Here is a 27,427-nt window from a genome sequence, read left to right as displayed (position 1 = left end):
GTCAAATGATTGTGTTTGGTTTTATTTTCAATTTTACTTTTCATTCGTCTGTGACCAGTCATCCTCCAATACATTGTGCAGGTGGCAATTAATTAAGTATGAACCTTGAATAAACTATTCAAATATGAGCATCAACCCACGTGGTCCTCTTGAGTATCTTGACACTGGGAAATATCATCCCTCACCAAGAATCTTGAAACCTATGAGGCCTTTTCTGCTTTCATCTAGACTGAGATGTGAGCAGAGTTGGGGTCAAGTCTGCCAACTCCATGACTTGTATGCCAACCTGCTCCTGAATAAAGCTTTTTTTTTAAATTGTCCTGAATATAGGTATGAGATCATAAATAAACACCAAATAGTGACACTAAATCTTTGTGGAGCTGTTAAAATTATCTATAATGAAAATAACTAATCCTGTTTATACTGTTTGCCAAGTTTAAATCATATTAACATCATTGCCTTTGTTATTGCAAATTATAATGTTGTGACATCAGACTCTGATATGAGACCATAAGACTATAAAGAATAGGAACAGAATATGGCTCTTTAGCCCATCGAGTCTGCTCTGTCTTTCCATCATGGCTGATTAATTATCCCTCTAAACCCCATTCTCCTGCTTCTTCCTGTAACCTTTGATAGATTCTTGATTAGCCATGGCATCAAACTCCGCTTTAAATATACTCAAATATACTCAGTTCTAAATGGATCCACTTTATTCTGAGGCTGTGCCCTCTGCTCTTAAATTCACCTGTTAAAGGAAACATTCACTTTATCTAGGCCTTTCAATATTCGATAGGTTTCAATCAGATTCCCCCTCATTTTTATAAACTCCAGTGAATATAGGCCCAGAGTCATCAAACACTCCTCATATGTTAAACCTTTCATTCCTGGAATAATTCTTGTGAACCTTCTCTGAACCATCTCCAATCTTTCTTGGAAAAGGGGTCAAAAGTGTGGTCTGACCAATGCCTATATAAAGCCTCAGCAATACATCCTTGCTCTTATATTTTAGTTCTGTCAAAATGAATGCTAACATTGCATTTGTCTTCCTTATCACTGACTCAACCTGCAAGTTGACCTTTAGGGAAGCCTGCACAAGGACTCCTAGAGTCCCTTTGCAACACCGTTTTAAACTTTCTCCCCATTTAGAAAATAGTCTATCAAAGTGCATGACCATGCACCTTCCTACATTATATTCCATCTGCCACTTCTTTGCCCATTCTCCCAATCTGTCTAAGTCCGCTGCAGACTTCCTGCTTCCTCAGCACTACCTGCCCCTCCACCTATCTTTGTATTGTTTGCAAACTTGGCCACAAAGACATCATTTCCATGATCCAAATCATTGATATATCATCTGAATATTGATATAAGATTTACTGTACATTCCTAAACCAAAAGCCGCAGATGAATCAGGTGGTACGTCATCTGCTGAAGGCTTGGTCTGTGGCATTCAAGTCTGGTGATCCAGGTCTGTACCAGAAAACCAGGTATGATTTGTGGAGGGCTATTTCAAGGGCGAAGAGACAATTTTGAATGAGATTGGAGGTGACATCGGATGTACGACAATTCTGGCTGGGTTTGCAAGACATTAATTCCTACAAAGTGAAACCCATTATCATGAATGGCAGTGATGCTTCACTACCAGATGAACTCAACACCTTCTATGCCAGCTTTGAAAGGGAGAATACAACTACAGCTGTGAAGATTCCTGCTGTACCTGATGACCCTGTGATCTCTGTCTCAGAGGCCAATGTTAGACTATCTTTAAAGAGGGTGAACCCTCACAAGGCGGAAGGTCCCAATAGAGTACCTGGTAAGGCTCTAAAAACTTCTGCCAACCAACTGGCAGGAGTATTGAGCCTCTCACTGCTATGGGTGGAAGTTCCACTTGCTTCAAAAAGGCAACAATTATACCAGTACCCAAGAAGAATAATATGTGCTGCCTTAATGACTATCACCCGGTAGCATTCACATCCACAGTGATGAAACGCTTTGAGAGGTTGGTCACTGCTTAGCCCACTGCTCTACTCTCTCTATACCCACGACTGTGTGGCTAGTCATAGCTCAAATGCCATCAATAAATTTGCTTATGATACAACCATTATCGGTAGAATCTCGGAGATGAGAGGACGTACAGGAGTGAGCCAACTAGTGAAATGGTGCTGCAGCAACAACCTTGCACTCAACGTCAGTAAGATGAAAGAACTGATTGTGGACTTCAGGAAGGGTAAGACGAAGGAACACATACCAATCCTCAGAGGGATCAGAAGTGGAGAGAGTGAGTAGTTTCAAGTTCCTGGGTGTCAAGATCTCTGAGGATCTAACCTGGTTCCAACATATCGATGTAGTTGTAAAGAAAGCAAGCAGCTGCTATACTTCATTAGGAGTTTGAAGAGATTTGGCATGTCAACAAATACACTTAAAAACTTCTATAGTTGTACCGTGGAGAGCATTCTGACAGGCTGCATCACTGTCTGGTATGGAGGGGCTACTGCACAGGACCAAAAGAAGCTGCAGAGGGTTGTAAATTTAGTCAGCTTCATTTTTGGGTACTAGCCTACAAAGTACCCAGGACATTTCAAGGAGCAGTGTCTCAGAAAGGCAGTGTCCATTAGTAAGGACCTCCAGCACCCAGGGCATGCCCTTTTCTCACTTTTTTTTCTTTTTTTTTTAAATTTTATTTTTATTTGGATAAGGAATTCACAAGTATCATGTACTTTTTTCTCACGTATAACCTTTTCCATTTTTTTATATGTATAAAACTATAATTTATATAATTTATACATTCTTAAGTACACATTGAGATGATATAAAAGGAAATTAGACACTTAAATAGGTAATTATGTACAGTGGTAATTCTAATCTATTAGGCTAAGTAATGGTATTAGTTGTTAAGAAAAATAGTAATAATAGTTTCCATATATCTCTTCTAGACCATTTCTACTGGTCTAAAATGTTGTATGTAAGCCTATGTAACAACCATTGTAGATGTTTATATCCTAACTTGTTCATGCTTGCTCCTGCCCCCAGACATAATTATCCAATCCCTATGTACTTATTTACTTAATTTTATCATTTTTTATCCCGTTCCCAAATCTTTTCCTTTACTTGTATTAATTCTCTGTTTTCCAAAAGAAAACAAAAAACAGTAAACATTTAGACTAGGGGTGCTTACGTTAGCAATATTACTGTGTTGATGAGAAGAGCAGTATAGATCATTAGGAGAGTCATCTAAAGTCTGCTCGCATTGGGGTTATTTATTCCAGATTTGATAAAATTTTTCTTTTTGAATTCTCAGGGAGTAAGTCAACTTTTCCATTTTAAATATTTCCAAGATAATTTCGTGCCAATCTTCTAATGTAGGTGGTATTGGATTTAGCCACTTTCTAGTGATTGATTTCTTACTTGCCGCTAAGAGGGCCTGCAGCAACTTTATATCTTCCTTCTGTTCAAGAAACAATACATGCCCCAAATAGAGCGTCTCAAAGTTCAGAGATATCTGGGACCTAAGTACCTTAACTAATGTTCTATGAATACCTTCCCAATATATACTTAATTTAGGGCAATCCCAGAAAATATGAAAACGATATGCCTCCTTGGAGCCGCACCTTCTCCAACATGTCATGTTTGTATCTTTATATTTTTCCTGATATGGGGTCTTGAAGTATCTTATAATATTTTTCTAACAATGTTCTCTCCAAGTCAAAGGATTAGTCGAGGACCACTGAAAGCTGCATATTTTCCCCCAAGCCTCCTCTGAAAGTACCAACCCCGCTTCTTTCTCCCACTTCTCTTTAACATACAATGTCTTTACATTTTTAGCATGGGAGAGTGCATTATATAATCGAGAAACTGATTTACTATGTATTGAACTGCAAGCTGAATTCAGAATCTTGAAAAATTCTAATTCTACTGTTGATAGGTCTGTATATCTACAACTCTGGTTAACATAGTTTCGTACTTGAAGGTACCTAAAAAAAGTCATTGTGTTCTAGGCCATGTTTTTTCCTGCAGGATTTGGAAACTTTGTAATACTCTTTAATCTATAAATGAGAGGTAGGTTGTAAGACCTTTCTTTATCCATAGTTCAAATCTTTTATCTCCTCTGTTGGGAAGGAATTCGGTATCATATGCACACCATCTGAAGAGTTTTAACATGTTATTAATTCCACATGAATTAACCACCTTCTGCCATACTTTTAATGTAAGATTTATCCAACTGTTTTTAAATTTTTCCAATTGGGCCATCAATCCTTTGTCAGCTATTGAGGCCCGTAGAGGAAAACTGTCAACTAATCCAAATTCTATTTCCTTCCATCTAGCCTTATATTCCCTATTACACCAATATAACAGAGGGGTTATCTGTGAGGCATAAAAATAATTTCTCAGGCAAGGAAGAACCACACCTCCTCCTTCCTTCCCTAACTGTAAGGTGTTATATCGAATTCTAGGTTTCTTTCCTTGCCAAATGAAGCGGGAAATCCATTTGTCCCATTCCCTGAATTGATTATCATCCACCTCCACAGGTAAAGTACGGAAAAGATACAGTAACCGAGGAAGAATATTCATTTTTATAGTATTTATCCTTGAATTTAAACTTAAAAAGGGGATAAGATTCCATCTATGCATATCTGAGATTAATGGCCCATAATTTACCTGTGACAGCGTTGAAAGATCCTTCGGCAGGGTTATTCCTAAATATTTTAATGATTTAGCTTCCCACTTAAGATTGTATGTATCCTGCAATTTTTTGGATGGTGTATAATTTAGGGACATAACCTGTGTTTTCTTTACATTTATTTTATAACCTGATATTTTCCCAAAGTCATCCAACAGTGTAAACAATCCTATAAATGATTTTTCTGGTTCACTCAGATAGACCAAAACATCATCTGCGAATAACGCCACTTTCTGTTCAATCCCTGCCACCTTGATACCTTTTACGATTTCGCTCTGTTTTATTAGTTGGGCAAGCGGTTCAATATATAGCGCAAAAAGGAGAGGAGAAATTGGGCATCCCTGTCTAGTGCCTCTCTCTAAGATGAAGGAGTCAGAGAGGTCCCCATTTATCTTAATTCGGGCTGTAGGCCTGTCATATAGAGTCTGAATTACTTTAATAAACTTTTCTTGAAAGCCGAATCTTCCTAACACTCTGTATAGGAATGCCCAACTAACCGAATCAAAAGCTTTCTCAGCGTCCAATCCTACTACCATTGTCTCTGTCTCGTTCTTATTAACCTGTTCTAATATGTGTAGAGTTCGCCCTTTTCTCACTGTTACCTTCAGGTACGAGGTCTAGAAGCCTGAAGCACACACTCAGCTATTCAGGAATAGCTTCTTCCCCTCTGCCATCCGATTCCTAAATGGACATTGAACACTACCTCACTTTTTAAATACATATTATTTGTTTTTGCATGATTTTTAATCTATTCAATATACATATACTGTAACTGATTTTATTATAATTTTTTTTCTTCTATATTATGTATTGCATTGAACTGCTGCTGCTAAGTTAGCAAATACGATGTCTCATGCCGGTGATAATAAACCTGATTCTGAAAAGAAGCAGTCCCAATAACTAACCTTTGCAGAACACCACTTGTCACCGGCAGCTAAGCAGAAAAGGCCACTTTTATTCCAACTCTTTGCCTCCTGCCTTTCTTCTATCCGTGCTAGTATCTTTTGTGTCATACTGTTGGATTTGTTAAACAGCCCCATGTGTAGCACTTTGTTAAAGACCTTCTGAAAATCCAAGTAAACAAATCCACTAACTCTCCTTTGTCTTTCCTGTCTATTGTTTCCTTAAAGAATTCCAGCAGATTTGTCAGGTTCAACCATGCTGACATTGGCCTCCTTTATCATGGGCCTCCATCATGTAACTTCATCCTTAATAACGGACTCCAACATCTTCCCAATCACTGATTAACTGGCGTATAATTTCTGTTCTTCTGCTTCCCTCTCTTCTTAAAGAGTGAAGTGACATTTGCAATTTTCCAATCCTCCGGAACCATCTGAGGATCTAGTGATTCTTGTTACTAATACCTCCACAGTCTGACTTATTTTCTCCCTCTCAAACTGCAAGGTGAACTCTATCATATTATGATCACTGTCTCCTAAGGTTCCCTTACCTTAAACTCCCAAATCAAATCTGGTTCATTACACAACACCCAGTCCAGAATTGCCTTTCCTCTATTGGGCTCAACCACAAGCTGCTCTTAAAAAGGTACCTCATAGGCATTCTACAAATTCCCTTGGTTGGGATCCAGCACCAACCTGATTTTACCAATCTACCTGCATGACTATTGTAACATAACCCTTATTACATGCCTTTTCTAGCTCCCATTGTAAGTTAAGTCCTATATCCTAGCTACTGTTCGAAGACCTGTATGTAACTCGTTTCAGGGTCTTTTTACCCTGTTACGTATCCCGTAACTGGGTTGCCAAACCAGCAGAAATGGACCACATGTTGGAGTCTGGTTTAACAGAAACTCATAAAGTTTTATTAAAGAAATAAGTAACACAGTACTCTAATCGTAAGGATATAAATGCAACAGGTTAGCAAAGATGAAACACACATGTACACAGAACTAGGGTAATAGGAATCAACCAAGCTCTATCGCAGTCTAGGGGTAAAATGATCAGTCTTAAGTGACGCAGAGTTCAGCTTAGTACAGTTTGCAGTAATCGCTGTCGGAGAGAGAGAGAGAATGCAAATTTTGATTCAGACAGACCTTTGATGTTCTTCGCAGTTGGCTTTCGGGTGGACCCTTTTTCTATGTCTTCTGTGGTCACCGACTGTGACCCCTCCGTTCCAGATACGACCGTTCTTCCGCGGTGAACCCGGTACCCAGGCAAGGGCGGACACACACATCAGGTTCCCACCGATCGTACCCTTTCACCCTGTGCGTCAATGGTCGGTACCCGCGACCAGACCTCCAAACTCGCACCAACTTGTGGGGGCACACCGCTCTTCCAGGGTCTCATTATCTCGTGATCTCGTGGTGTGTGTCATGCCTTAGCGAACCTGTTCTTTTTATCCCCCTGCTGGGGTATCGCCTGTCCATCAAACTTCAAACAGTTCAGGTACAAAGCAACCAGTCTGTCAATACTTGGAATTGTGTCTCTCTTTGTTATCTCTCTTCTCTCTCATCAGCATCAATCTTCTGATAACTTGGTTTTTCGTCACAACCCTTGCAATTTCTTCTCTACCCACAGGTTTTCTACACCTCCTGATCATATGTCACCCTTTCTTAGGAATTAATTTTACTCCCTGTCGGTCTGCTAGTCCTTTTCATACAAGGTGTATCCTTAAATATTAAGTTCCCAGCTATGATCTTCTTTCAGTCACAACTCAGTGATGCCCTCAACACAAATTGATTTTGTGAATTGATTTTGCAGCTGCTGTTTTAAATTGTTCTGACCCTTTTAAAATCAGCACTATTACTGTTTGTGTCATGAGGTAGTGGCTGGGAACGGACCCAAGTGCAAGACACAGACACTGAAGTACTAGGGACAGGACTAGGATACAGGGTGAGGGCTAGGACATGGACACGAAAACCGGGAACCCGGAACAGGACTGGACCAGAGAGCTAGGAGCCCGGGCTTGGACTCCGAGCCAGAGACTGGACAAGGATCCAGTACCTGGGTCTTGCCTCTGGCTCGGACCCCAGAACTAGGCAAGGATGAGACTTGGCTGGCAGGCAGGACGAGGCTGGAGTCTTCAGGCTTGAGACTAGAGACTTGGGGCGAGGCTTGAGACTAGAGACCTGAGGCGAGGCTTGAGGCTTAGGGACTTGAGGCGAGGCTTGAGGCTTAGGGACTTGAGGCGAGGCTTGAGGCTTAGGGACTTGAGGCGAGGCTTGAGGCTTAGGGACTTGAGGCGAGGCTTGAGACTAGAGACCTGAGGCGAGGCTTGAGGCTTAGGGACTTGAGGCGAGGCTTGAGGCTTAGGGACTTGAGGCGAGGCTTGAGGCTTAGGGACTTGAGGCGAGGCTTGAGGCTTAGGGACTTGAGGCGAGGCTTGAAGCTTAGGGACTTGAGGCGAGGCTTGAGGCTTAGGGACTTGAGGCGAGGCTTGAGTCTAAAGGCTTGAGGCTTGGGGTCTTGAAGCTTGGCTTGGGGTGAGTCTTGGCTAGAGGCTTGGGGCCTTGAAGCTCCTCCTGGGCTGGGCGCGGATCTCCACCCGATGGAGGCAAGGGACAGGAAGGGACAGAACCCACCGCAGGGTAACGGCAATACGGCCTGGCTTACCCGACAGAGGCAAGGGACAGGAAGGGACAGAACCAACCGCAGGGTAACGGCAATACGGCCTGGCTTACCCAACGGAGGCAAGGGACAGGAAGGGACAGAACCAACCGTCGGGTAACGGCAAGACGGCCCGGCTTACCTGACGGAGGCAAGGGACAGGAAGGAACAGAACCAACTGCAGGGTAACGGCAATACGGCCTGGCTTACCCAACAGAGGCAAGGGACAGAACCAACTGCAAGGTAATAGCAAGGGACAGGAAGGAAGCTAGGTACAGGGTGGCTCCAAGACAAGACTTCAGGCAAGAGAAGGCGAGGCTTCAGGCAATGCAAGGCGAGACAAGAACTTCAGGTGAGGCGAGAGTTACCGGCAAGACAAGGCAAGGCTTCAGGCGAGGAAACAGAAGGCAGGGGTAGGGATACAAGGAGTAAGGACAAGAACAATCCAGCAGCCATGCCCTGGTCTCTGGAGGTAGCCAGTCCCAATGAGAATCAGCTGCCTCAATTAGTGCTCAACAGGAACAGAAACAGGGTAGACTGGAAAACCTGGAGCAAGGGTCGATGGACCAGACCATGAACCGGAATGCAGACTTCACGGACCGGACCATGACAGTTTGTTTGAAATGCAAATTAATCAATGCTTAACAACTATCACAAAATGTGCTTTTATGTGTTCTCTGACACATCTTAGCGTTGATAATGCATCCATAATGGATGTGTGAGGTTGGCTGAATGTGCTCAAATGTGTTTTTTTTTTCAAATGTAATGTCTAAAGTATTCTGTTTACAAATTAGCTACAATAAACAACGTTTTATCATGTAGACACTCTTGACTGAATATATACAATTAATGTGGGTGCTTTCATCTATTCCAGAGATGGAGTTTTTTTAATGAAAAATTTAATTTGGGTACTTGTTTGAGTTTATAGGAATGAAACATACAGAATTTGGAGAGGATCTGGCAGAATAGATGCTGACATTATGTTTCTTTTCAAAATGACATCTTGAACTGGAGAGTCCCTTGGAATTCTCTGTCCAGTGAGTTGTTGAAACCAAGTCACTGAATATGTTCAACACTGAGATAGACAAATCTTTGGACTGGTGAGTGAGATGCAGGCATGAAAAAGGAGTTGTGAACGTTAGATGAGCCATGATCATAAAAATTTGAAGAGCAGGGTTACAGTGTTGGATTAACTGCTCCTGCTGATGTTTCTTTGGTCATCATGCATTGTTAACATTAATTTTATTTTTGTTTAGATACTCGGCATCGTTCAAATTCCCTTACTCGAGTTGACGGGCAGCCAAGAGGCTCAGTGTTGGCTTGGCAAGAAAAAAAACCAAGGTAGATAGAGAAATACCTTAAAGTTATTAGTTTACTTTTGCTTGGAAGGGACATTCTACCAAGTGGTACTTTAGTGATATTAAAATATGATTTTAAAGTTATTGCAGAAATGTCAATTATTGGTAATCTAAGCTTTTTTCTGTGAAAGATTCTGCCAGTCCGCAATCTTTGTTCCATTCTGTCTTAACTAAGCCTTATTTGAATTAGCTCATTCATGATCTACAGATATGCTCCTTCTCATATAACTAAAGATTTAAGAGAAATTTTTGATTACTCTTAATAGTAAAAATGTAATATTGTAAGTTATTCACTACTGAATACTATAGTTATTTATAGTTTATAATTAATATTAGAAAACTGAAAATGTATAGACTGAAGGGGAGTTGGTTTTTAGAATAATATAAGAAGTCAAACGGGTGGGATGGGGAATTAAAGTGATGGGCAACTGGAAGCACTGTGGCACAGTACTTCATCTTCTTGCTTGTAGCTCTTGAGGCTCAAAATTTAATTATTTTAGTTAACTGGCTATTTTGATATAAAGTCAACCACCTGCAAGTTTAACTCCAGTTTTCTCTATCATTAGATGCTACCTAGTTCTACTGAGTATTCCACACATTCTACTATTATAAGACTATAAGATTAAGGAGCAGAAGTAGGCCATTCGGCCCATTGAGTCTGCTCAGCCATTCAATCATGGGCTGATCCGCTTCATCCAGTCATCCCCACTCCCCTGCTTTGATTCCCTGGCTAACCAAGAGCCTATCTCTTTCTTAAATACATCCAATGACTCGGCCTTCACAGCTGCTCATGGCAACAAATTCCACAGATTTACCACCCTCTGACTAAAGTAATTTATTGGCATCTCAGTTCTAAAAGGATGTCCTTCAGTCCTGAAGTCGTGCCCTCTTGTCCTAGAATCCCCTACCATGGGAAATAACTTTGCCATATCTAATCTGTTCAGGCCTTTTAACATTTGGAATGTTTCTATGAGATCCCCCCCCTCATTCTCCTGAACTCCAGGGAATACAGCCCCAGAGCTGCCAGATGTTCCTCAAACGGTAACCCTCTCATTCCTGGAATCATTCTCGTGAATCTTCTTTGAACCCTCTCCGATGTCAGTATATCCTTTCTAAAATAAGGAACCCAAAACTGCACACAATACTCTGTGTGGTCTCATGAGTGCCTTATAGAGCCTCAACATCACATCCCTGCTCTTATATTCTATTCCTCTAGAAGTGAATGCCAACACTGTATTCGCCTTCTTCACAACCAACTCAACCTGCAGGTTAACCTTTAGGGTATCTTGCACAAGGACTCCCAAGTCCCTTTGCATCCCTGCATTTTGAATTCTCTCCCCATCTAAATAATAGTCTGCCTGATTATTTCTTCTACCAAAGTGCATGACCACACACTTTTCATCGTTGTATTTCATTTGCTACTTCTTTGCCCACTCCCCTAAACTATCTAAGTCTCTCTGTTTCCTCAACACTACCCGCTCCTCCACCTATCTTTGTATCATTGGCAAATTTAGCCACAAATCCCTTAATACTGTAGTCCAAATCATTGACATACAGCATAAAAAGTAACGGTCCCAACACAGACCCCCTGTGGAACTCCACTGGTAACTGACAGCCAGCCAGAATAGGATCCCTTTATTCCCACTCTCTGTTTTCTGCCGACCAGCCAATGCTCCACCCACGCTAGTAACTTCCCTGTAATTCCATGGGCTCTTACCTTGCTTAGCAGCCTCATGTGCGGCACCTTGTCAAAGGCCTTCTGAAAATCCAAGTACTCCACATCTACTGCATCTCCTTTGTCTACCCTGCTTGTAATTTCCTCAAAGAATTGCAGTAGGTTTGTCAGGCAGGATCTTCCTTTCAGGAAACCATGCTGGCTTTGGCCTATCTTGTCATGTGCCTCTACGTATGCTGTAATCTCATCCCTAACAATCTATTCCAACAACTTTCCAACCACTGATGTCAGGCTAACAGCTCTACAGTTTCCTTTCTGCTGTCTCCCACCCTTCTTAGATAGCGGAGTAACATTTGCAATTTTCCAGTCATCTGGTACAATGCCAGAATCTATCGATTCTTGAAAGATCATTGTTAATGCCTCTGCAGTCTCTCCAGCTACTTCCTTCAGAACCCAAGGGTGCATTCCATCAGGTCCGGGAGATTTATCCACCCTCAGACCATTAAGCTTCCTGAGCACCTTCTGAGTCGTAATTTTCGCTGCATAAGCCTCACTCCCCTGACACTCTTGAATGTCCGGTATACTGCAGACATCTTCAGCTGTGAAGACTGATGCAAAATAAGCATTCAGTTCATCTGCAATCTCTGCGTCTCTCATTACAATGTCTCCAGTGTCGTTTTGTATTGGTCCTATATCTACCCTCGACTCTCTTTTACCCTTTATATACTTAAAAAAAAAGCTTTTAGTATCTTCTTTGAATTTAGTCGCCAGCTTCCTCTCATGATTCATCTTTTCCTTCTGAATGACCTCAGTTTCCTTCTGCAAGTTTTTAAAAGCTCCCCAATCTATCTTCCCACTGCCTCTGTCTTCCTTGTATGCCCTCTCTTTTGCTTTTACTTTGTCTCTGACTTCAGTTGTCAGCCACGGTAGCGTCCTTCTTCCCTTTGAAAATTTCTTCTTATTTGGAATATATCTGTCTTGCATTTCCCTCATTTTTCGCATAAACTCCAGCCATTGCTGCTCTGCTGTCCTTCCTGCAAATGTCCCTTTCCAGTCAATTTCGGCCAGTTTCCCTCTCATGCCATTGTAATTTCCTTTATTCCACTGAAATACGGATACATTAGATTTTATTTTTTCCCTCTCAAATTTCAAAGTGAACTCAATTATGCTGTGATCACTGTTCCCTAAGGGTTCCTTAACCTTAAGCACTCTTATCACCTCCGGATTATTGCACTGCACCCAATCCAGCACAGACAATCCCCTAGTGGGTTCAACAACAAGCTGTTCTAAACAGCCAACCCTTAGACATTCTACAAGTTCTCTCTCTTGAGGTCTAGTACTAGCCTGGTTTTCCCAATCCACTTTCATGTTAAAATCCCCAACGATTATCATGACATTGCCTTTCTGATATGCCTTTTCTATCTCCTACTGTAATTTTTAATCCACGTCCCGGCTACTGTTTGGAGGCCTATATACAACTGCCATTAGGGTCCTTTTACCCTTGCCATTTCTTAACTCAACCCATAGAGTCTCCACACCTTCTAATCCTATGTCATCTCTTTCCAATGATTTAATATTATTTCTTATACACAGAACCACACCACCCCCTCTGCCAACTAACCTATCTTCCCAATACACCGTATATCCTTGGATGTTCAGCTCCCAATGGCAGCCATCCTTTGGCCAAGTTTCAGAGATGGCCACAACGCCATACTTGCCAATTTGTAGCTGAATTTCAAGATCGTCCATTTTATTTCTTATGCTATATGCATTCAAATAAGATTCTCTCAGTCCAGTATTTGTTGCTTTCTGTTTTAACTGCACCATGTCTGTATTGCCCTGTAACTCATGCCACTGGCTTTGATTAAGCCTCATCTCCTGTCTGTTGCACGCTATCTTTGATTTATTTCTGTTTTCTCCTTCCTCAGCCCTACCACTCCGGTTCCCACCCCCACCCCCCTGCCAAATTACTTTAAACCCTCCCTAACAGCTCTATTAAATGTGCCCACTTGGATATTGGACCCCTTTGGGTTCAGGTGTAACCCGTCCATCTTGTACAGGTCGTACCTCCCCCAGAAGAAGCCCCAGTGATGTCATGGTTTCTTTCTGCTATCCTCATGTATTTTCCTTCATTGACATTTTTTCAGTTAAATCAACTGTAATTAGCAGCACTGCTTTCTTAAAAGGGACCAAATCAACCGTGTCACTTCAAACACAATGTTCCCTCAATTTTTGGATTCTGAATTTTTTTTGAAAAGTCATTGTGCTGAAACATTAACTTCCAAAGTTTAAAGTAAAATTTGTTATTAGAGTGCATGTATGTCACCACATACAACCTTGAGATTCTTTTCCCTGGGGTAATACTTAGCAGATTTATAGAACAGTAACTAAATACTGTGCAAATACTGAACAACATACTGTGCAAATGCACATATACTTAAATAGCAATAAATATTGAAAGCATGGAATAACAAGATGGAGTCCTTAAAGTGAGGCCATCGGTTGTGGGAACACTAGAAATAGAATGAGTGTACTTATCCCGTTTTGTTCAAGAGCCTGCTGGTTGAGGGGTAGTAACCTTTCTTGAACCTGATGGTGTGGTTCCTGAGGCTCTTGTACCTTCTAACTGATGGCAGCAATGTTTTCCTCTCCACAGATGCTGTCTGATATCCTAAGTATCTCATGCAGAATATGTGAAGTCTATCAGCAAACGTGTATTATGTACACTCTTTAGTCTCCTGTCTGATATTTTGTATTTTTTTCCCCCAGACCTTTGTCTCAGCCAACGCCATTTGCCCTTCACTATGCAACTGACAGTGATATAGATGTTACTTCTGGTGATAGTATCAGCCTGGCCAGATCTATTAGCAAAGACAGTCTTGCATCCAATATAGTCAATGTAACTCCTAAGCATCAATCTCAGTTGTTTTCTCCAACTGCAGAAAGCAGTGGAAAAAGTTTGCTCAGAAATGTGGACATTGAAGATGAGGATGATGAAGAGCTAATGGCCATAATTAAATCAAACGAAGGAATGGTTAATAATTGTAATCTTGAGTTACAAAGTGTTTCATCGAAAGCCCCAAATCAGTTTTTGCTCTCAAAATCCCCAAGGAAGCAAAATGACATTGAAGCAGGAGACCAAACTGGCGGCTTTTTCTTAGAACCTTTAATGCCTGCTGTTTTAAAACCAGCCAAGGAAAATCTCTTCATTGTTAATAAACATGAAGAATATGGAGAACGTAAATACAGATCTCCATCAGCAAAGAAAATAACCGATGGACATTTGCCTTCAACGCGCAAAAAAGCAGTGAACGCCAATGGCGAAGCAGATATTAACAGGACTTTCACTCCCATAACCAGCTCTGACTTCATGGTAGTCACTGATCCAATCTCTACAGAATCTTTAAGGCACATTGAAGCACCAGGAGTTTCCATGAGTAACTTTAGGCCTTTGGCAAGCAGTAGTGTTGAAGGTTCTATGCAAGAAGAATCTGGAGGTTTCTTTCTTCATACTGGTGATGCTGAAGAAGGATTCAATGACATATCAGTGAATAATACGATTACTATGGACAGTAGTAAACCCCGTGACACAACAACATGGACTGTGAACATCCAGGATTCTGATTCAGAGGTGCTGGATATGGAAGAGGCTGTACAAGATCTAGTTGCTGACGAGGAGGACCAACGTGTAAGAAGCTGTTATAGTGGAGAAGAGGAATCTCGAAAATTACATCATGATATGAAGGTAAAAGAACATGAGGACAAAGATGATGCCAGTGGACGTTCCAGCCCTTGTTTGAGTACAATCTCTCAGGCTAGCAGTACGTCCATGACCAGTACCAGTATTAGAATGACCAGCTTTGCCGAACGTAAATTACAAAGGCTTAACAGTACTGAGGCAAAATCTAGTGCAAGTAGTTCTCAAAAGACTACACCTGATGGGTCAGAATGTTGTCCTCTACCCATGATGACATGGAGGCAGAAACGAGAACAGAGTCCTGGTAGACAGATCAAAGATAGTGCTCAGATACTGGCCTCTGAACTAGTTCAACTTCACATGCAACTTGAGGAGAAAAGAAGGATAATTGAAGCTCAGAAAAAGAAAATGGAGGCTCTCTCTGCTAGACAGCGTCTAAAGCTTGGCAAAGCTGCTTTTTTGCATATTGTTAAGAAGGGGAAGAATGAAGGGATTCCTCAACCACTCAAGCCTGAACATTTCACAAAAGGAGCAGAATGTCCAAGTCGTGAGGAAACTGTTGCTCATGTAGCCCGACCGCTGAAAGCTGATGAAGATTTTCCAAGCCAAGAAGCCAAAGAAGATTACTTAAAACAAGCAGATGAATTAGGGACAAGAGATTTACAGGAGAAAATAACTGAGGATGATATTCAAGAGAGCATTGCTGCTGTTCGACAACGATGGTTTAGGGAACCCTCACAAGTTGGCCCTGATGTTGATAAGACCAAGGTGAATTCTAATGGCGGCTATGAGGATGTTATGGCAGATCTCGATGTGAATGAGTACAATCGTTCAATTGAAAAACTTAATGAAACTTTGAGCAATCTTCAGTTTGAGATGCATAAGCTTTCACAGCAGCAGGAACTCTTGATGAAGCTTAAGGACCAAGTACCAACAACACCTGTAACAAATATCAGTCGTACCCTGCTGGATCAAAAGAACAAGCAAGCAGTGCAAATTGTGGAACCATTATCACCCACAGGTGGTAGTCCATCACAAACTATACGTAAGCAGCCACGCAGTATGTCGTTGAAAAGCCCCCGGGCAGGAAGGCCAACAGAGCTGAAAGTCTCTAGGGATACTAAAACGCAAGCATCTTTTCGTATTATTACACCAACACACAGTGTAGAAACTCTGCCCCACTTGCGACCTTCCCCAGGTAGTAAACCACTTAAATCTGACACTGAGGATATTGCTGTTCCTGCCACAGTTACTGCTGGATCTTTTGATGGCAGGTCTTCTAAAGACTCTGCTGATCCCACTTCTGAAAGGACGAAGGATACTGATGGTGCCAAGCAATGTGAACAAAATAACCAGCGAACATTGGTGCTCTCTGGATTTCAGAAAGACAATTATAGTTATTTCAATGATCAAATCAACACTGAGGCAGTAATTAGTACTCCAAACAAGCTTGAACACTCATCACTTAACTCTTCAGATAGTTCAGGGAAGGAGAACATTCCTATTGAGGAACAATCCAAAAACAAAGCCAATCTTATTGAAGTAGATCTCTCTGAACTAAGGGCACCAGCAGAAGGTGAAGAATGTGAAAGCCAAGGCATTTCCACCAGCCAAGTGATTTGTGAATCAGATCAGAAGTCTGGATTGGGCTTTTTTTTCAAGGTTAGTCAAACTTAATCTAGTTTTTAGGAAACTTGATTTTCACATGATGCACATCACTGGGATGATTTTTTTTCTAATAGTTTCTCTTTCAAGCTTCCTTGCAGAATGTATGAAGCACAACATAAATATAGTGTATATGTAACTGCATAGTTATGAAAGTGTTGCATCAGCTGCAAGTCTGAGGGTTTTGTTGATGTAGTCCCAAGCAGTATATCAGCTTGTGGTGCATCATATTAGATTTAGATGTGTCTCATATGTCATTGGCTGATTTTTGTGCTAATTCAGTGAGAAATTACATAGTATGGTACAAGAGTGTAAAATTTGAATCGTCCAAAACACCTTGAATAGAGTATTCTAGTGTGCTTCAAAGTAAATCAACTGAGGTAGTTTATTTATGCCCCTTTTGCTGTTGTTTGTCCTGAGTTGCTTTTTTAAAAAAAAATGACATTTACTGGATGATGTATGTTATCACTTGAACAGACAGGGAATTGATGAATTTCATTGTATTCTCTTCTATGTCATTAACCTTTAAATTGCTGTATTCCCACATTAAGACTACAAGGGATGTATGTACTGCTACAGTACTATGACTTGTTTTCCATGATGCTTGCATTTTTTTCAGGCAGGTGACAGTTATCTACATTTTTGCTGCCTAGCCTTGTAGGACTACCTAGCTTGATTCCACTGAATTTGATGTAGCTGACTTGTATTTTTGCTCACTGTTTTTGTCTGGATCCAAATCCCTCTATACACTGCCAATCTAGAGAAAGACATTCAGTTGGCTGCATGGTCAGCTCCTAATCTAACCTCTTCACTTGACAATCATGTAAACTGACTAGAATTTCATTTTCATGTTTTGTTTTCCATCCAATTCACTTCATCATTCACAGTCTTCCATTGCCTCTCTATTGTGCTGCTTGATGAGCCACATTTCTTCCAAGATTGAAGTTTTTGCTGTCAGTTCCTGCCAAAATCTTTGATGCGTGAAACTGGCTTTATCTTCTGTGGTGATTTATCAAGCAATTTAAAATTACTAGGACGTGGCATATAAATGGACTTCAAGATAATTTACTTGAAGAGTGAAACCGCCTCAAAAGGTTGAATATCATTTCCCTCTGAATTTCTTTTAGGGCTGAATCAACATATTCAAACCTCTTTTCCATTTCATCCTGCATAGAGTTTCTGACTTTGCATTGCCCACTCCCACCTTGGTGCCTGCATAGATTTCTTATCTATGTCTTTATCACACTCTTCAAATGTATACCTGATTATCTTCTAAGTTTCCATCCAATGGTGTAATAAGACATTGAAGAGAGAGAGAGAGAAAGGAAAGGAGAGTGTGAAGTATCTGAAGGATCTTTGGGTCCGTGTCGATAAGACACTCAAAGCTGCTGCGCAGGTTGACAGTGTAGTTAAGAAATATGGTGTGCTGGCATTATTCAACCATGGGATTGAGTTCAAGAGCCGTGAGGTAATGTTACAGCTATACAAGACCTTGATCAGACCCCACTTGGAGTACTGTGTTCAGTTCGAGTCACCTCACTACAGGAAAGATCTGGATGCCATAGAGAGAGTGCAGAGGAGAGTGGATTGGAAGGCAAAACTTATGAGAACAGGTTGAGTGAACTTGGCCTTTTCTCCTTGGAGCAATGGAGGTTGAGACGTGACCTGATAGAGGTGTATAAGTTGATGAGGGGCATTGATCGTGTGGATAGCCAGAGGCTTTTTCCCAGGGCTGAAATGACTTAACACAAGGGGGCATAGTTTTAAGGTGCTTGGAAGCAGGTACCGAGGGGATGTCAGGGGTACGTTTTTCACACAGAGAGTGGTGGGTGCGTGGAGTGCACTGCTGGTGGCAGTGATGGAAGCAGATGCAGTAGGTCTTTTAAGAGTCGCTTAGATAGGTACATGGATCTTAGAAAAATAAAGGTTATAGAAACATAGAAAACCTACAGCACAATACAGGCCCTTCATGTACTTTAGAAATTACCTCGGGTTACCCATAGCCCTCTATTTTTCTCGGACCCCAAGATCCCTCTGATCCTCCATGCTGCCAAGAGTCTGTTACGTACCCCGTAACTGGGTTGCCAAACCAGCAGAAATGGATCACTCAGTTGGAGTCTGGAGTACTAGAACTAAGAAAGTTTTATTAAAGAAACAAGCAACACAGTAATCGAAAGGATAATAAATGCAACAATTCAACAATGATAACCACACATGTGCACAGAATTAAGATAACAGCATCAATCAAGCTCTATCGTTGTCTAGGGGTAAATGACCAATTTCAAAATGACTCAAAGTTCAGTCCAGTTAGTAGTCCAGTTCGCAGTAATCGTTGCCATGGCGATGGACAAGGTGGGGGAAGAGAGACATAGAATAGGAACAACTGATCATTCAGAACGGCTTCACTCACAGACCAGCGAGATGGCTCACAAACAGCATTTGGGCGGGTCCTTGGTGATGTCACCTGAGGTCACCGACTGTGACCCCTCCTCCAGATGCGGTCGATCCTCTGCAGTGAACCCGGCACCCAGGCAAGGGCGGACACACACCGGGTTCCCGCTGATCGTACCTTTCCACCCTTGTCGTTGTCTGGCACTTCTCACCCACTCGTGAGAGGCGCACCGCTTCCAGGGTCTCGTTACCTCGGGTGGCGTGTGTGTCTGTCTTAGCGAACCTGTCCCTTTTTATCCCCCTGCTGGGGTATCGCCTGTCCATCACTTCAAACAGTTCAGGGTTCAAAGGGGGAGCCGCTCCAGACAGCTCCCTCTCCCACGTCCCTCCATTACACATCTCCAGACGCTGCTCCATTGTTCCTTATCTCTCCTTCCCCTGAGGGCAGGTGGCAGACCAACTGCTGATGCCACTGATGCTAGCCCAGGCCAGCAAACATCTTAATTTTATGTGTATTCTCGTAACACTTCCCCCCTTTAAGGATTTTTACCGGGAGGTAAAAATTACAAACATGACTACATTATCTGATACATACACAATATACATCTTTAACAGTTATTTAGCTAATACAGAGAATTTGAAGCTGTCAACACCTTGACAGACAGTCATCACATTTTCTGTTCCTTTTACACGTGTTATTAATAATCCCTTAGACCAGGCTCCAACTCAGCAAACTTCATAGTGGCCAAAAACACTGATGAATTGCGACCAATGTAACCTCTCATTTGGTTTTGTCCCGGACCACAATAACAAGGGTCGTCCCATTCCGACTCAATTTTCTCTCGCAAGGGCTTAGTAGGAGGGGGACGGGTATTGACCGCAGAGTTATTGCAAAACTTCCTGCAGTACCCCACCATCTCCAAAAGCCTTCTGAGGGCCCTCTTGTCTGTCGGGGTTGGGAGGTCAGCGATAGCCTGCACTGTAGCTTGCATCGCTGCCAGCTGCCCCTGTGTCACCACAATTCCCAGGTAAGTGACCCTCGTGTGGCCGAATTCATTTTTTTCAAGGTTCACTATCAAACTGGCTTCAGACAGCCGTATTAAATTGCCAATACACACCTCTGTGTTCATCAGCCCTTTAGTCACTGAATTACTCAAAAAATATGGGTGTTGTTTACTTGGCTGCCCTATTGTAACCACAATCACCCAACGTCCCAGTTCTTTGCATTTCCTCGGGACAATCAAACACATGGGTGCGAGTCGTTTAATTACTCCTTCGGGGATTAAGGGAGAGACCTTATCAGTAGACCTGGCCAAAACAATAGCCTTCTCCCATCTGACCGATCCCATCCTAATCTTTTCAAAATGGTTTTTTTCTCTTAGCAGGGGGCCCCTAGCTTCATTGATTTCCACGCTAACACCGACTAGGTTTGTTAGCATATCAAAAGCCGGTGACCGTCTCAGTTCGCGTCGGTCATGATCAATAACATTTTTCCCCCTGGGCAGCCGGTAAATCTCTTTCATGATTCCACCAACTGTTTCCTCCAGCACCGCAAAATGTCCACCGGGGGGTACCTCGTGGGCCATGTTAAAAACCTCATCCCCATAACTCTTTTGCACCACCCCCCATTCCTCATCTGCGGGTACTGTACTTGATTTCCCTTTCTTCCTTAGCACTTCCTCCTCCGCACAATAGCTTGTCAAGGCTGTGTCAGAGAGAGCGGTCTCTGCCAAAACCATCAGCCCCTCGTCTCGCTCCTGCGTCTGCACAAATTCTTTCCTGGCTACTGCTACGTCCGTCCCAGCTCCCTCACTACCTCTTATCTCACTACACCCTGTCTCATACAAGGTTGGCAGAAATGTTTCAGCCAAATTCACCATCGCGGGCGGGGCCTCCATGCTGGCAGGCTGACCCGTCAATCTCACGACTGGGAAAACGATTCCTCCAGCGATGTCATTACCGAGCAAGACTTCCACGTCTTTCATCGGTAATTCGGACCTCACCCCGATCGTGACTAGTCCAGAGACCAGGTTGCTCTGTAAATGTATCTGGTGCAAAGGGACTGACTCTGTCCCTTCCCCAACACCTTTGACCTCTACCTCCCCAGTCTGGGTCTCTGAGCTAAACTCTAATACACTCTTCAGTATTAGTGACTGACACGCTCCCGTGTCTCTCCAGATCCGCACTGGAACTGGTTTTAACCTCTCCTTCACTGACACCAGTCCGGCCGAGATAAACCTCTCGCGCCCTTCCTGGACTTTTTCAGACCTGTCCTTCCCTAGCGGTTCGCTTAACAGCTCAATACAGCCATTCAGAATTTCCGCTTTTCCTTTCCCCGTCTCCTTCCTTGGGGCAAAGCACCTGGACGCAAAGTGTCCGACTTTCCCACAATTATAACAGACGACCCCAGGAGACTTCCTACCAGACTGCTCCCGGTCTACCTTATCCTTTTCACTAGTCCCCGGCTTACTTTCTGACTTTTCCGGCGGACTCTCCCCGCCGTCCTGACTACCCTTCTGGTAGCCTTTACTCGGGGCAAACTTCATTTTATGCGTCAACGCATACTCATCCGCTAACTTAGCAGTTGCGGCTAACGTGGCTGCCTCTTTCTCATCGAGGTAGGGTCTCATACCCTCAGGGACACAACCTTTAAACTGCTCAATCAGAATCAGCTGCAGCAGTCTGTCATAATCCCCCTCTACCCCTTTCGAGGCGCACCAACGCTCACAATATGTTTGCATCTCACGAGCAAACTCCAAATACGTGCGGTCCCACTGCTTCCTCGCATTCCGGAACCTCTGCCGGTATGCCTCCGGGACCAACTCATAAATCCTGAGGATGGCCTCCTTCACCACCTCATACTTCTGGGCATCTTCCGCGGATAAGGCGGAGTAAGCTTCTTGGGCCTTCCCTTTCAGTACACTCTGAAGTAAGACAACCCACTTATCCCTCGGCCATTCCTGACTTATAGCCACCTTTTCGAAGTGGAGAAAGTACCGATCCACATCGGTATCGTCAAATGGGGGAACCAGCCTAACCTCCTGGGTCGCCCGGAACCCTCCACCTTGGTTCGGCACGAGCCCCTGCTCGGCCCTTATCTTTAACTTCTCCAGCTCAAATTCCCTTTCCCTCTGTTTCTCCTCTCTCTCCAACTGTCTGTCCCTCTCTCTCTCTTCTCTCTCCAACTGTCTTTCTCTCTCTTGCCTTTCTACCTCTTTCTCTCTCTCTTGCCTTTCTACCTCTTTCTCTCTCTCTCGCCTTTCTAACTCTCTCTCTTTCTCCTGCCTTTCTAACTCTCTCTCTTTCTCCTGCCTTTCTAACTGCTTCTCTTCGTGTTCTAACTGCCGTACCCGGAACTCGTGCTCGAGTCTCAGTTTTTCAAGCTGTACCTGTACCGCGTCTCCAGCAGGTTTTTCAATAGACACCACCCCCAGCTCACCTTGGGGAAACACACCTTTAGATACATAGTGCTCTACAATAGCTCTGTGTATCTCCTCTCTCCTCATTGTCGACTTCACCTTAGCAAGATTCACCCGTTTGGCCACAGCTATCAATTCCGATTTCCTGGCATCCTCTAATGCCTCCAAGGTCGGCGCCTTTATAAATTCCTCAACCTCCATTTCTGCTGTTTGTCTTTTCTTTCTTTCGGGAATTTTAACCCAATCAATTTACTCCGTCCCAAATTTAGCGTTCAAAATCGCGGACGAGAACCCCACTTATGTTACGTACCCCGTAACTGGGTTGCCAAACCAGCAGAAATGGATCACTCAGTTGGAGTCTGGAGTACTAGAACTAAGAAAGTTTTATTAAAGAAACAAGCAACACAGTAATCGAAAGGATAATAAATGCAACAATTCAACAATGATAACCACACATGTGCACAGAATTAAGATAACAGCATCAATCAAGCTCTATCGTTGTCTAGGGGTAAATGACCAATTTCAAAATGACTCAAAGTTCAGTCCAGTTAGTAGTCCAGTTCGCAGTAATCGTTGCCATGGCGATGGACAAGGTGGGGGAAGAGAGACATAGAATAGGAACAACTGATCATTCAGAACGGCTTCACTCACAGACCAGCGAGATGGCTCACAAACAGCATTTGGGCGGGTCCTTGGTGATGTCACCTGAGGTCACCGACTGTGACCCCTCCTCCAGATGCGGTCGATCCTCTGCAGTGAACCCGGCACCCAGGCAAGGGCGGACACACACCGGGTTCCCGCTGATCGTACCTTTCCACCCTTGTCGTTGTCTGGCACTTCTCACCCACTCGTGAGAGGCGCACCGCTTCCAGGGTCTCGTTACCTCGGGTGGCGTGTGTGTCTGTCTTAGCGAACCTGTCCCTTTTTATCCCCCTGCTGGGGTATCGCCTGTCCATCACTTCAAACAGTTCAGGGTTCAAAGGGGGAGCCGCTCCAGACAGCTCCCTCTCCCACGTCCCTCCATTACACATCTCCAGACGCTGCTCCATTGTTCCTTATCTCTCCTTCCCCTGAGGGCAGGTGGCAGACCAACTGCTGATGCCACTGATGCTAGCCCAGGCCAGCAAACATCTTAATTTTATGTGTATTCTCGTAACAAGTCTTACCATTAATACTATATTCTGCCATCATATTTGACCTACCAAAAATGAACTACCTCACCCTTATTGGTTGAACTCCATCTGCCACTTCTCAGCCCAGTTTTGCATCCTATCGATGTCCCACTATAACCTCTGACAGCCTTCCACACTATCCACAACACCCCCAACCTTTGTGTCATTGGCAGATTTACAAACCATCACTCCACTTCCTCATCCAGGTCACTTATAAAAATCACGAAGAGAAGTGGTCCCTGAAACCCTCCAATCCTCTGGAACTTCTCCGGTCCCCGTTGATGATGCAAAGATCATTGCCAGAAGCTCAGCAATCTCCTCCCTCACCTCCCACAGTAGCCTGGGTATATCTTGTCTGGTCCTGGTGACTAATCCGACTTGATGCTTTCCAAAAGCTCCAGCCCATCTTCTTTCTTAATGTCTGTGTGCTCAAGCTTTTCAGTCGGCTGTAAGTCATCCCTACAATCGCCAAGGTCCTTTTCCATAGTGAATACTGAAGCAAAGTATTCATTAAGTACCTCCGCTATCTCCTCTGGTTCCATACACACTTTTCACTGTCAGACTTGATTGGTCCTATTCTCTTACGTCTTATCCTCTTGCTCTTCACATACTTGTAGAATGCCATGGGGTTTTCTTTAATCCTGATCGCCAAGGCCTTCTCATGGCCCCTTCTGGCTCTCCTAATTTCATTCTTAAGCTCCTTCCTGCTAGCCTTATAATCTTCAAGACCTCTATCATTACCTAGTTTTTTGAACCTTTTGTAAGCTTTTCTTCTTCTTGATTAGATTTTCAACAGCCATTGTACACCATGGTTCTTGTACCCTACCATCCTTTCCGTCTCATTGGAATGTGCCTATGCAGAACGCCACACAGATATCCCCTGAACATTTGCTGCATTTCTGCCATATATTTCCGAGAACATTTGTTCCCATTTTATGCTTCCAAGTTCCTGCCTGATAGCTTCATATTTCCCCTTACTCCAATTAAAGACTTCCCCTAATTTGTCTGTTCCTATCCCTCTCCAATGCTATGGTAAAGGAGATAGAATTGTGATCACTATCTCCAAAATGCTCTCCCACTGAGAGACCTGACATCTGACCAGGTTAATTTCCCGATACCAGATCAAGTACAGCCTCTCCCCTTGTAGGCTTATCTACATATTCCTTCCTGAACACTCCTAACAAACTCCATCCCATCTAAACCCCTTGCTCTAGGGAGATGCCAATCAATATTGGGGAAATTAAAATCTCCCATCACGACAACCCTGTTATTATTGCACCATTCCAGAATCTGTCTCCCTATCTGCTTCTCGATGTCCCTGTTACTGTTGGGTGGTCTATATATATAAAAAAAAACACCCAGGAGAGTTATTGTCCCCTTCCTGTTTCTAACTTCCACCCACAGAGACTCAGTAGACAATCCCTCCATGAATCATCCTTTTCTGCAGCCGTGACACTGTATCTGATCAGCAGTGCCACTCCCCCACCTCTTTTGCCTCCCTCCCTCTGTCCTTTCTGAAACATCTAAAGCCTGGCACTCTAAGTAACCATTCCTGCCCCTGAGCCATCCAAGTCTCTGTAATGGCCACAACATCATAGCTCCAAGTAATGATCCATGCTCTAAGCTCATCCACTCTGTTCATGATACTTTTTGCATTAAAATAGACACATCTCAAACCATCAGTCTGAGGCATCCCTTCTCCATCACTTGCCCGTCCTCCCTCTCACACTCTACAAGCTTTCTCGATTTATGAGCCAATCACCCCTTCCTCCGCATCTTCAGTTTGGTTCCCAACCCCCAGCAATTCTAGTTTAAACTCTCCCCAGTAGCCTTAGCAAATCTCCCTGCCAGGATATTGGTCCCCCTCAGATTCAAGTCAACCCGTCCTTTTTGTACAGGTCACACCTGCCCCAAAAGAGGTCGCAATGATCCAGAAATCTGAATCCCTGCCCCCTGCTCCAATCCCTCAGCTACGCATTTATTTTTCACCTCACTCTATTCCTATACTCACTGTTGCGTGGCACAGGCAGTAATCCTGAGATTACTACCTTTGAGGTCCTGTTTCTCAGCTTCCTTCCTAACTCCCTGTAGTCCGTTTTCAGGACTTCCTCCCTTTTCCTTCCTATGTCATTGGTACCAATATGTACCATGACCTCTGGCTGTTTGTCTTCCCACTTAACGATATCGTGGACGCGATCAGAAACATCCCAGACCCTGGCACTTGGGAGGCAAAGTACCATCCACGTTCCTTTCCTGCATCTACAGAATTGCCCATCTGACCCCCTAACTATAGAATCCCCTATCACAGTTGCCATCCTCTTCCTTTCCCTACCCTCTGAGCCACAGGGCCAGTCCCTGTGCCAGAGGTGCGGCCACTGTTGCTTCCCCCAGGTTGGTCATCCACCCCAACAGTACTCAAACCATGCACTAGGGAAATTCCAGGCAGTCTCTAGAGTAGGTTACATGGTCGGCACAATATTGTGGGCCGAAGGGCCTGTAATGTGCTGTAAATTTCTATATTCTATGAGAGCAAAAAGTAATTTGATAGAGTGGCAGGCAGGAGAAACGAAAAAGTGATTGAGCTGGGCTGAAGGAGAGTAACGAAGGCCAAACCAAAACAAAGAAGTATGCCTATTAGAGGTGTGAATCAGAAAAGACAAATAAAGATAGAAATTATGAGAAGGGACTTAGAACTGAATGCTCCTACTGTGAAGTGGGCTGGAATAGCTGACTACCTGAAATTCAGATGTAACGGAAATCTTGCTTTGCAGCAGCAGCACAGGCATGCAGCCTGAGATAAGGAGCATTAACAAAAAAGAAATTAAACATAGATTCTACATAACTTTTGCAAGAAGTAACAGAAATAGAAACAATAATGTCCATTTTACTGCAAAGTGATCTAGGTGGTCATGGTGTTGCTATACTGTAGTGCCATTTGGTTCGATAGTCAAATGCATGAAGGGAAGCAACTTGCTGAAACTGGTTGTGTGGGATTTAGTGGAGTTCTTTGGATGTTGACTTTTGGAAGCCGTGCCTCATATAGGTACTACCTATGTAGGGAAAATGTGCTCGTTATATACTGAGCTGAGTCAGTATTTCAGCTTTTTCATTCCTGTGTATTTGAATTACCATACCAGATAGCTAGTCAGGGTACTTGTTTGCTGGCATTTGCTCACAAGTCAAACATCCTTAAAATCCAAAGGAAGTAAAGATCCTGGTGTGTCTTCCTTATGATTGTATCTATGTGCTGGACCCAGGCAGGTCATCCCATATGTTAATGCTCAGGAGCTCAAAACTATTGACTCTCCACTTCTGATCCACCAATATAGACTAGCGCATGTTCGTCCTCCTTCTCCTTTCAGCTGTCAACAATCAGTTCTTTAGTTTTACTGATGAGCAAGGGATTGTTGCATCATTGCTCAATCAGTTATCCTATTTTACTGACTTATTGTCACCTGTTATTTGTCTTAACAGCAGTGAGGTCAACAGAAGGCGGTTATAATCCTGGTTTGAAGATTGGGATCTTAAGATAAGATCATAAGATCCTTATGTTTGTGATAGGATTCTGATATGGAGGCAAAAATCAAAGAGCTGGGGCAATAAAGAATTAAAACAGCAAATAACTGGTACTTAAGAGTTATGATTGCAATCTGGTTTGGTTTCCTCAAGTGTATAGGTGAACACATCATAAGCAGATTATTTTTGTTTCCTGAAGCAAAACGCTACAATCTTTTTGTACTTTGTATACAACTAAAATCCCAATATTTAATGTTTTGTATTACTTGGTTTCGGCTCTCTGGTAACAC

General features: G+C 43.1%; 1 protein-coding gene across 4 annotated transcripts in view; it reads left to right on the top strand.

Moving 5' to 3' along the window:
- camsap1b (calmodulin regulated spectrin-associated protein 1b) overlaps positions 1 to 27,427 on the top strand; it is a 122,361-nt gene that overhangs the window by 81,993 nt on the left and 12,941 nt on the right. For all 4 annotated transcript variants that reach the window (XM_063073594.1, XM_063073593.1, XM_063073591.1 and 1 more), the window contains 2 exons: positions 9,501 to 9,585; positions 14,047 to 16,636. In XM_063073594.1, coding sequence (XP_062929664.1) covers positions 9,501 to 9,585; positions 14,047 to 16,636 — 2,675 coding nt within the window. The remainder of the gene's footprint in view (positions 1 to 9,500; positions 9,586 to 14,046; positions 16,637 to 27,427) is intronic.

This window comes from Mobula hypostoma, chromosome 21 (genome assembly GCF_963921235.1).
Source record: "Mobula hypostoma chromosome 21, sMobHyp1.1, whole genome shotgun sequence".
Lineage (NCBI taxonomy): Eukaryota > Metazoa > Chordata > Chondrichthyes > Myliobatiformes > Myliobatidae > Mobula > Mobula hypostoma.
The sequence above is the reverse complement of the archived record's forward strand: the minus strand, read 5'-3'. Positions and strand labels throughout refer to the sequence as shown.